This window comes from Onychostruthus taczanowskii, unplaced genomic scaffold (assembly GCF_017590055.1).
Source record: "Onychostruthus taczanowskii isolate IOZ18803 unplaced genomic scaffold, ASM1759005v1 scaffold195, whole genome shotgun sequence".
Taxonomy (NCBI): Eukaryota; Metazoa; Chordata; class Aves; order Passeriformes; family Passeridae; genus Onychostruthus; species Onychostruthus taczanowskii.
This window is the reverse complement of record NW_024499184.1, coordinates 110,255-119,307: the sequence shown is the minus strand read 5'-3', so window position 1 is coordinate 119,307 and position 9,053 is coordinate 110,255. Positions and strand designations below refer to the sequence as shown.

The 9,053-nt window shown below is 71.7% G+C and overlaps 3 protein-coding genes across 8 annotated transcripts in view; 1 reads left to right on the top strand and 2 right to left on the bottom strand.

Moving 5' to 3' along the window:
• Positions 1 to 1,138: 1,138 nt before the first annotated feature.
• On the bottom strand, positions 1,139 to 2,064 carry TIMM10 (translocase of inner mitochondrial membrane 10). The gene is made up of 2 exons (XM_041402196.1): positions 1,834 to 2,064; positions 1,139 to 1,400 (listed from the first exon to the last, which is right to left on the bottom strand). The coding sequence occupies exons 1-2, from the start codon at positions 1,902 to 1,904 to the stop codon at positions 1,199 to 1,201; spliced, it is 273 nt and encodes a 90-aa protein (XP_041258130.1). The 5' UTR covers positions 1,905 to 2,064; the 3' UTR covers positions 1,139 to 1,198.
• A 1,798-nt stretch (positions 2,065 to 3,862) lies between these two features.
• The window catches only part of SERPING1 (serpin family G member 1), a 6,782-nt gene continuing 1,591 nt past the window's right edge, over positions 3,863 to 9,053 (top strand). Inside the window, exons 1-11 of one of the 4 annotated variants that reach the window (XM_041402251.1) lie at positions 3,863 to 3,988; positions 4,145 to 4,178; positions 4,273 to 4,413; positions 4,911 to 5,013; positions 5,088 to 5,239; positions 5,317 to 5,732; positions 7,575 to 7,640; positions 7,827 to 7,896; positions 8,011 to 8,482; positions 8,568 to 8,705; positions 8,787 to 8,990. In XM_041402251.1, coding sequence (XP_041258185.1) covers positions 5,536 to 5,732; positions 7,575 to 7,640; positions 7,827 to 7,896; positions 8,011 to 8,482; positions 8,568 to 8,705; positions 8,787 to 8,990 — 1,147 coding nt within the window. In that variant the 5' untranslated portion in view covers positions 3,863 to 3,988; positions 4,145 to 4,178; positions 4,273 to 4,413; ... (1 more) ...; positions 5,088 to 5,239; positions 5,317 to 5,535. The other 3 variants (XM_041402252.1, XM_041402255.1, XM_041402253.1) reach the window with 3 other exon arrangements.
• On the bottom strand, positions 5,744 to 7,634 carry UBE2L6 (ubiquitin conjugating enzyme E2 L6). Of its 3 annotated transcripts, XM_041402257.1 has the most exons (4): positions 7,232 to 7,634; positions 6,559 to 6,648; positions 5,984 to 6,170; positions 5,744 to 5,915 (listed from the first exon to the last, which is right to left on the bottom strand). In XM_041402257.1, the coding sequence occupies exons 1-4, from the start codon at positions 7,250 to 7,252 to the stop codon at positions 5,755 to 5,757; spliced, it is 459 nt and encodes a 152-aa protein (XP_041258191.1). In that variant the 5' UTR covers positions 7,253 to 7,634; the 3' UTR covers positions 5,744 to 5,754. The 3 variants fall into 3 exon arrangements, with proteins under 3 accessions (XP_041258191.1, XP_041258192.1, XP_041258190.1); XM_041402258.1 differs by lacking the exon at positions 6,559 to 6,648; XM_041402256.1 differs by lacking the exon at positions 7,232 to 7,634 and having other exon boundaries at positions 5,744 to 6,170; positions 6,559 to 6,706.

The following is a 9,053-nucleotide window of genomic DNA, read 5'->3' as shown; positions in this document are numbered from 1 at the left end:
GGCCGGGGGGGGGGGGGTGCAGGATGCAGAAGGGGGTCCCCTCCCATCCTGAGCGGGAAAAACCCCCAACAGGAACCAAAAGGTGGGAAATTATTTATTAAAAATGGTCTTATTTTGGGAGAGCGGGGCCTGGCTGCTGTGGGTGGGCCACCGTCGATCCAGGTCACCGCCTGCTGCTGCTGAAATATTGATGGAAGCGGCGGGTGGCAGGGCAGCGAGGCGTGCAGGGCGCCGCGGGGGGGACAGACGGACACCCCCCGCGGGGCGTGCGGCCACACGCACCCCCGGACACGCCGCACCCCCGGCGCCACCGCGGGGCCGGTGACACGCAGGCTGCCGTGCCGCCGGCACCCCGCACCCCTCGCGGAGCGCTGGCGGGTGTCACGGGAGCCGCGGGGCGCGGAGCCACCCCCGCACCCTGCACAGCCTGACCCACTTCCCGCAGGCGCCGGCACACGGATGGAGCGCACGCTGCCGGCGCAGGGACAGCGCCCAGCCCCTGCCCTCCGCCCCTCTGGGGGTGTCACCCCCGGCTGCCCCTCGGCAGGTGTCCCTCACACAGCGTGGGGTGTCCCTCAGCGGGTGTAACTCGCTGGGTGTCCGTGTCCCCCCGGGTCCCTTGTCCCCTCCAAGTGTCCCCAGGGGTGTGTGGGCGTGTCTGTCTGTGTGCTTGCAGACTGTCCCCAGGTGGCTGTCCCCCTGCCCGCTCCCCCGTGGTCTCTGGCTGTCCCCACGTGGTCTTTGCCCAGGCAGAGGTGTCCCTGGGTTGTCCCCACGTGGTCCCATCGGTGTATCCTCAAACAGGGCTGGCTGTTCTGGGAGTGTCCCTGTGAGGGTGTCCCTGTGCCCTGCCCCTCCGGGGCTGTGTCCCTGTGCAGGGCCCCCGGCTGTCCCCTCTGCTGACCCCCAGCACAGAGAGACAGGGAGGGGCTGAGCCCTGTCCCACCCCACTGGGGATTACAAGGGGCTCAGCCCAGCTCTGCCTAATCCGGGGGATTACATGGGCTGGGCCCAGACGGGGGGGGAACCAGGGGTGCCCCCCACAAGGACACGGCACGTGGCAGCCGGGGACAACAAGGAGGGCTCCTAGCAGACAACCACGGGCACCACGCACCCCAACACACGGCCACAGGGTGGGTTTGGGGGGCGAGGGGAGCACAGCAGACGCCCCGGGTTTATTGGGGTGATGGGTGGGGGCTCAGGCGGTGCCGCTGCCCTGCTGCATTCGCTTGAGCAGCTCCTCGTCCTGCAGCGACAGCTCCGTCAGCTTCTTGCCCATCCGCTCGTGCACCTCCAGGTACTTGGCCACGCAGCGGTCCAGGCACACGCATTCCCCTTTGGACAGCTCCGACTCCTTGTAGTGCGGGGGGACGCACTTGCGGTGGCACGCCTGGGTCATCCTGCACGGACCGCACCGCGCCTGAGCCCCGCGCCAGCCGGGACCCGGCCCCGCACCCCTGCACCCCCTGCACCCGCCATCGCCACCCCCGGGACCCCGACCCCGCACCTCAGCGCCCCCCGTTATCGCCGTCCCCGGCACGCCCAGCCCTTGCACCCCAGCACCTCCTGCACCGAGCGGGACCCCGGCCTCTGCACCCCAGCAAGCCCAGCGTCCCCCGTCATCGCCACCCCAAGGACCCCCCGCCGTCCCCCATCCTCAGGCATCTCCGGTTCCCCTCCCCATTTCAAGGGCATCTCCTAGGACCCCCGCATACCCTCCAACCCCAGCACCCCAGGGTCCCCCAGTGCCTCTGGCACCCGCTAGTCTCTCCCAAGCCACGGACACGCCCCGGTACCCCCACGCCCCCAGTGCTCCCTCCCGGCGGGCCTCACCGGTTGTACATGTCGGCCATCATCTCAACCTCCAGTTCGGCCGCCAGCTGCTGAGCCCGCAGCGGATCCATGGCGGCCAGCACCGGCCCCGCTCGGTTCCGGTCCCGATCACGGTCCCTCTGAGCCCGACCCCGCTCGGATCCGCCCCCCTGGACCCCCGCGGTCCCGCTCGGTTCGGGACCCGGCGGCGGCTCCCTGCAGGAACCACGTGGGCGCCGCGCTTCCGCCCACCCGCGCAGCGGCCCCGCCCCGCCGCCGGCACCGACCAATCGAGTGCAGGAGAAGGCGGGACCAGGGCTGCATCTCGGTCGCTGATTGGTCTCGCGGAAGGGGCGTGGCGGCGGCCGAGCAGCGGGAGGGGAGCGGCGGAGCGCGCGCTCGGCCCGGCCTTTGCCCCGCAGGGGGCGGGGTCACGGGAAGGGGGCGTGTCCAGACAAGAGAGGGCGTGGCCATCGCCGGGACCTTACCCGGGCATGGCCGGGGGGCTTCGGGTCCTTCCCTCTGTGTCCCCTGTTCCTCGTCTCCCTGGGTCCTCCCGTGTCCCGCCGCCCTGCCCGGGCTGTCCCCGTGTGACCTGTGTCCCCACGTGTCTGTGTCTCCCGTTGTCCCCCGGGAATCTGGTCCCCCCGCGCTGCCCGTGTTCCCCACGCCCCCCGTGTGCCCGTGTCCCCGGTGTGTCCCCCGAACACCTCTGTGTTCGTGTCTGTGTTCCCCACCTCGCCCGGGTGCCTGTGACCCCCAGGTCTCCCGGTCCCTGCCCAGGGTGTCCGTGTCCCCTGTGTCGCTCGGGTCGCACGGCGCGGTTCGGTCCCCTCCCCGTGGGCTGCTTTGGGGTGTCGCCGCCGTCCGGGCGGGGCTGTCGGAGCGTTCCCCATCCCCAGCCGTGCCCGGGTGTCCGGCCGGCCCCACGCGTGCCCCGCGGGTGGGCGGTGAGTGAAGGCGGCACCTGCCCCCGCCGGGTAAAAATAGCGCGGGGCGGGGGGGCTGGGGCGCAGCCGGGGCGGCGGAGCGGGAGCAGCCGGAGGGTACGGGCCGAGGGGCTCCGGGACAACGGGGCTACACGAGGCGGGGGTGGAACGGGAGCGGCCGGGAGCGTGCGGGCTGGGGGGCACCGGGGAGGAGCACCGGAGGGCAGCAAGGGAGACCGGGAAGGGGTTATAGGGGAGCGGCAGTGGGAAGATATGTGGGACCGGGAGGGGGACATGGCGGTGCCGGGATGGGAGCTGGGTGGCCGGGAGGGGACATGGGGCAGGAGGGGGCACAGGGGTGCTGACATGGGGCAGGAGGGCAATGGGAGGGTTGGTTTGGGGCTTGGGGGGCTGCAGGAAGACGTGAGGGGACCGGGCTGTGCTGCTGAGGTGCCGGGATGGGGCGTGGGGGAGCCGGAGTGGGGCAACTGGGGTGCCCAAGGTAGGAGTGCCAGGGCTGGGGAGGGCATGGGGACAGTGACAGGAAGGGGTTAGCCGGGCTGGGGGGCTATGGGGGGGCACCCCAGTGACAGCCCTGTGCCCCTGCAGCAGAGACCGCAGCAACATGGAGGCTCTGGGAGACGCTGAAACCCCCACCTCGGACAAGGGGGGTGCGCGGGGGGAGAGGCTGCCGGGGATGCCGGGACAGAAGCACCCAGGGGTGCCGGGGGCGATGCCGGGGAGGCCGGGGGTGGTGCTGGCGATGCCGAGGCAGGGACAGCCGGGGGCACCGGAGGGGGTGCCGAGGAGGGTACCGAGGGAAAAACGGCGCCGGCAGCAGCGGACAACGCCCGGCGCCGACAGGTGAGGAGGGGTTGGAATGGAGGTGGCGGCACAGCCAGGGCAGGAGGCGGTGGGGAGGGCAGCTGCGATACGGATGGGGACAAGGGTGGCTTTACTGGGCCACGGTGAGCGTGCCAGGGCCAGGATGACAGTGCCAGGGACATTGTGTGAGTGACACTGACCGTGCTGGCAGTGCCACCCTGCCTGTTGCTTACAGGAACCCACTTGGCTTCAGGACGAGGACGACGAGCTGTGGCCTGAGTTCCCTCCCTGCTCGTCCCCAGAGGGGGCCACCAGCCCCATGTCCCCCACATCCCCTACGTCCCCCATGTCCCCTGCATCTCCCACGTCCCCTATGTCCCCTACATCCCCTATGTCCCCGGCATCCCCAGCATCCCCCACAGGTAAGAGCCGTTTGGGCGATGGCACCCGAGTGTCCTGGGGTCACTGCTGCCCCACAGTGTCCATCCTCCCCAAGGGAAAGGACCTTGAGCCCCAGGGGTGCCCCGGGGGTGTGGGTGCCCTCTTCCACCCCTCTGACCCCTCCTCTCTCCTTGCAGCCGGCACCACCGAGGACACTGGGGGCAGCAAGAGGTGTGTCCCCACGGGTGGCACCCCAGTACCCCACGGCAGGGATGGCACCCCACAGCCCCCTGCTCATGGCTGTCCCACCCCCGTGTGCCTGCAGGGGTGCTCCAGCGGGGGCGACACGGGACAAGGCAGCCCCCGGTGCGGCGGGCCAGAGGCTGAGGCTGGAGGGGGCTGGGGGACGGCCACGATTGGGGACCCGGGCACAGGGGCGCAGCGCCATCCTGGAGAAGTTCGGAGGGTGAGGGGAGCCTGGCTCCGTGGGGGGCAGGAGGGGCACTGAGGGAACGGGGGACCCGGGGTTTTGGGCGGGTTATAGGACAGCCAGGGACAGTGGGATGGATGGGTCATGGAGCAGTGGGGGTGTTGGAAAGCCATGAGGAAGTGGGAGGTACAGGGGAAATTGGGGGGCATGGGACAGTGGGGGTATTGGGGGGCACAGGGCAATGGGGTATAGGGGAACTGGGGCTCTGTGGGGCAGTGGTGCTACAGGGGGACATGGGCCAGAGAGAGAGGATATGGGACAGAGGGGATATCGGGGGACATGGGGCAATGAGGGGTACAGGGAGGAATGGGGGGTCCGTAGGGTAGTGTGGCGCTGGGACGGGGGGGCTGTGTGACCGTGGGGCAGTGGGGCATTGGGGGCCCAGAGCCACGGGGCAGTGGGGTCACAGAGGGACTTGGGGTCCCTATGAGGGACGGTGGGATGTGGGGATCCCACAGCCCAGGTCCCCCCAGGGCTGCCAAGGGCCCAGCCCCACACCTGCGGCGCTCAGGGGGGGCCGCCACGGTCAAGACGATGCTGCTGGAGTGGTGCCGCGCCCGCACCCGGGGGTACCCGGTGAGCGCAGGCGGGGGGCGGCGGGAGGGTCCGGTGGGGGGCCCGGGGGTGCCCTGACCCCCCTGTCTGCGCAGCACGTGGACGTGCAGAACTTCTCGGGGAGCTGGGGCAGCGGCCTGGCCTTCTGCGCCCTCCTGCACAGCTTCTTCCCCGACGCCTTCGACTTCGCCGCCCTGGAGCCCAGCGCCCGCCGGGACAACTTCGCCCTGGCCTTCGCCACCGCCGAGTGCGTGAGCGCAGCCCCGGCCCCCCGGTCCCCCCGGCCGCCCCCGGCCCCGGTGACCACCGTGTCCCTTCCCGTAGGGAGCGGGCGGGCTGTGCCCCGCTGCTGGAGGTGGAGGACATGGTGCGGCTGCCGGTGCCCGACGCCAAGTGCGTGTACACGTACGTGCAGGAGCTGTACCGCTGCCTGGTGGCCAAGGGGCTCGTGAAGACCAAGAAGCGCTGAGAGGGTCCCCCACAGCCCCCCAGCTGTGCCATCCCCCTCCTCGTCCCCTGCTCTGTCCCCCAGCAGTAAAGGCCATGGTTCCAGGCGGTGGTGGCCTCGTCTCTGGAGGGAGGAACGCTAGCACCAAGCGAGTGTCTGGGCATTGTCACCAGGTTGGGGCACAGCCCTGGCTCTGCCACCAGGAGGGTGACATCCCCCAGGGCTGGCACGGGGGCGACAGCAACTCCTGGAGCCCCCACCCTCCCAGTGAGGCACAGCGGAGCCAGAGCAGGTGATGGAGAGAATTTATTGCCTTATGCGTGGGGGTCGGGGCGCGGCTCGGCGTGCAGCCGGGTGTGCTCCTCTGCCCGGCGCCGGAACTCCTCGGGGCGCTCCTGCAGCTCCCGGGCCACGTCCGGCCGCAGCAGCCGCCGCGGGTCTGGGCAGTCCAGCTGCAGCAGCAGGTCCTGCAGCACTGCAGGGACAGAGGGGTCAGAGGGCCACCCGCCCCCCGCACTGCGCCCCTGTCCCCGCGGCGCCCACCTTGGATGGCGCGGGTGGTGGGCTCCCAGTGCCCGTGGGTGGTGAGGGGCTGGCAGACGCGGCCCTCGAGGTCCACGCTGGGGTGGTAGATGGGGGTGCGGAGGGTGGCGCAGGGGGGCTCCAGCGGGTGGTGGGGGGAGAAGGTCAGCTCGAAGCGGAAGGCGCCCATGTTGTATGGGGGGTTGTTCTGCCGGGATATGGGAGCAACTCAGCCCCCTCTGCCACAGCGTCCATGGCGGGGGGACCCTGTCCGGCCCTGATACCCAGTGCCCCCCACAGAGGCTCCCCCGTGCCAGCCCGAGCCCCTCAGGAGGGGAACCTCCACCCAGTGCCCCAGCCCAGGACCCGCAGCGTCCTCAGAGGGACCCTCTCCAGTTCTGTCCTGAGGGGGACCATCACTCAGGGAGACAGCCCCGTCCCAAGGGTCACCCCCGGTCCCTCCCATGCCCCAGGGGCACATCCTTCCTCAAGCCCGCCTGTCCCCCATGCGCAAGGGACCCCCACGGCCCCCGCTCCCCAGGACTCTCCGCAGCCCCCCGTGCCCCCACGTCCCCCCGTGTCCTCTCCCCACGCACGGGCAGCAGGAGCCCTCCCCAGCGCCGCACGTTCCCGTCCAGCGGCCCCACGTCGCGGGCCCCCTTCCAGCTCCGCACCTCCTCCAGCTCCTGCGGGGAAGGGGTGGGGCAGGTGTGGGCCGAGGTGTGTCCCCAGAGACCCCTCCATAGGTTAATTCTCCCGGGACACGCCTCTGGGCGGGACCGCCTGCAGACCCCGCCTTAATAGGCAGGGTTTAATTACCGGGCACACTTTTATGGACGGGGCCGCATCCTGGACACACCCCTGGGCGGGGCCGCCCCGCCGGGGAAACGAAACTGAAACATGCAGGGGTATTTGTCACCCCCGCACCGGAGACCCTCCACCTCGGTACTGCTTCCCTCGCACCCCGCCACCGGGACTCCCTCACCGGGCACTGACATCCCCCAGCGCGGCTTCTCTCGCACCCCGGTACCGGGACCCCCTCACCGGGCACGGACATCCCCAGCACCGCCTCTCCCGCACCCCGGCACCGGTATCCCCGCACTGGCACTAACACTCCTCCGAACCCCCTTTCGCACCCCGGTACCGGGACTCCCGCACCGCGAGCTCGGCTCCTCCCGGCCCCCGCTCCGGTGCGGACACCAGGACCCCCGCACCGGTACCGCAGCGGCGCCGGAGTCCTGGTCCCGTCCCGGTGCCCCCGGTGCCCACCTTGGCGATCCGCCCGGCCATGGTGCTCAGTGCCCGGTGCCGGGGATGGTCACGCCTCTGGGCGGGCGGGACGAGGTTCTGCGGCCGCGCCCCCGGCACGGGTGGGTGGGGACAGATGGGCCTGGGGCGGCCGGCGACCCCCGCCACCGCGGGGCTCCCAGGGGCGGAGGGTGACAGAAAGCCGGAGCCCCGCGCGGACGGGGGGCTGACGGGAGCAAAACGGGACGCGGGACCGCATCCCGGCTGCCTCCGCACCCCGCTGCCCGCCCCCCACGGCTGCCCCCGCGTTACCGGCCGTGTCCCGGCTGATTTACGGGAACCTCCTTAATTTTTAACCAGGCAGGGTCGGAGCCGGCCAGATCTCCCGGCGCCCGCTGGACACGCAGGGAGCGACCCGCCGGGCAGCCAGGTGGGCCCGGGGTGCTGCCTCCTCCCACCCCCCACAGCCGGCTCCCCGGGGGGAACAGAGCAGGGGCACCCCGGGGTGGGGCTGCACGGGGTGGGGGTACGGGGGCTGCAGGGAGTGGGGGTGCGGCGTGCCGGGCTGGGGGATGCTGGGTGTCTGTCCTGCCCTTGACCTGTGCCCTCCCGCCAGCATGCCCACCGAGACATTCTGGCTGCCTCTGGCGTGGCTGGTGGCCACAGCCACGGTCACTGTCACCCCGGTAAGTGTGGCTCAGGGACACGGGCTCCCTGTGCCTGACACCCCTCTGTACCTCCTCATCTGAGTCTCCCAGCCGGGTGCCCCATGCCCCCCTCACACAAGTCCCTGTGCCCAGGTGCTCGCTCTGGAGGCCTCTCCCAGCTGGATGACGCTGCTCAGAGAGCCCCCGACACCGCCTGTGCCCCCTGTGCCCCCTGCTCTTAGCCCGGCTCCCTCGCAGGACGTGGGGGCCCCCGTGCTGCCCGTGCCCACCCCCAGCGCTCACCCCGAGGAGCTGCCTGGCTGGGGTGTCACGGATGTCCCCAGCCCCACAGCGCCGGAGGGGACACCGGAGGGGCTGGACACCGCAGCAAATGAAACCACGGCAGTGCCCACGCCTGGCACCAGCGCCCCGCCGTGCCCTGGGGACGAGGACCCGACCGACACCTGCGGGGAGCCCACGGGGGAGCAGCGGGCTGCCGTGGCCGAGGCTCTGGTCACCTTTGCCCTCCGCTTCTACCAGCGCATGGCAGAGGCCGCCCAGCCCGACGCCAACCTGCTCTTCTCCCCCATCAACGTGGCCGTGGGGCTCTCGCACCTGCTGCTGGGTGAGGGGCCGCCCGCGGGCACCGGCACCGCCGTGTCACCGCTGTCCCAGCCGGGGCGCCTCGCTGAGCTTCCCTTTGCCCGCAGGTGCCCGCGGGGAAACCCAGGAGCGTCTGGCCGCCCTCCTGGCGTACCCGCAGGGGCTGCACTGCGTGCACGGCGCCCTGCAGCGGCTGGCCAGCGCGCCAGGCCTCTTCTCGGCCGCACAGATCTTCCACCACCCAGGTGAGGCGGGCACCGGGTGCCGGTGAGGCGCCGCTGCCCGCTGGGCGCCCGGACTGACCGCGGGACCGCGCCGCCCCACAGAGCTGCAGCTGCGGCCCCGCTTCCTCAACGACTCGCTGCGCTTCTACGGCGCCCGCCCGTACGCCCTGAGCGGCAACGAGAGCCTGGACCTGCAGCGCATCAACGCCTGGGTGCGGGACGCCAGCAAGGGGCTGCTGCCCTCGCTGCTTTCCACGCTGCCCCCCGAGCCCCGCCTGCTGCTGCTCAGCGCCGTCCACCTGCGCGGTACGGCCCCGCCACCCGCCACCCCCGGGCGTCCCCCGGGCGTCCCCCGGGCACGAGGCGCGG

Bases quoted from the DNA above. Each gene is read 5' to 3' on its own strand.
- UBE2L6 (XM_041402256.1), bottom strand. From the start codon at position 6,706: ATGGAGGGGTCTCTGGGGACACACCTCGGCCCACACCTGCCCCACCCC. The intron at 6,171-6,558 runs GTGCGTGGGGAG...ATATCCCGGCAG, and splicing joins GGGGAGGGCTCCTGCTGCCC to AACAACCCCCCATACAACAT.
- TIMM10 (XM_041402196.1), bottom strand. From the start codon at position 1,904: ATGGATCCGCTGCGGGCTCAGCAGCTGGCGGCCGAACTGGAGGTTGAG. The intron at 1,401-1,833 runs GTGAGGCCCGCC...CGGTCCGTGCAG, and splicing joins ATGGCCGACATGTACAACCG to GATGACCCAGGCGTGCCACC.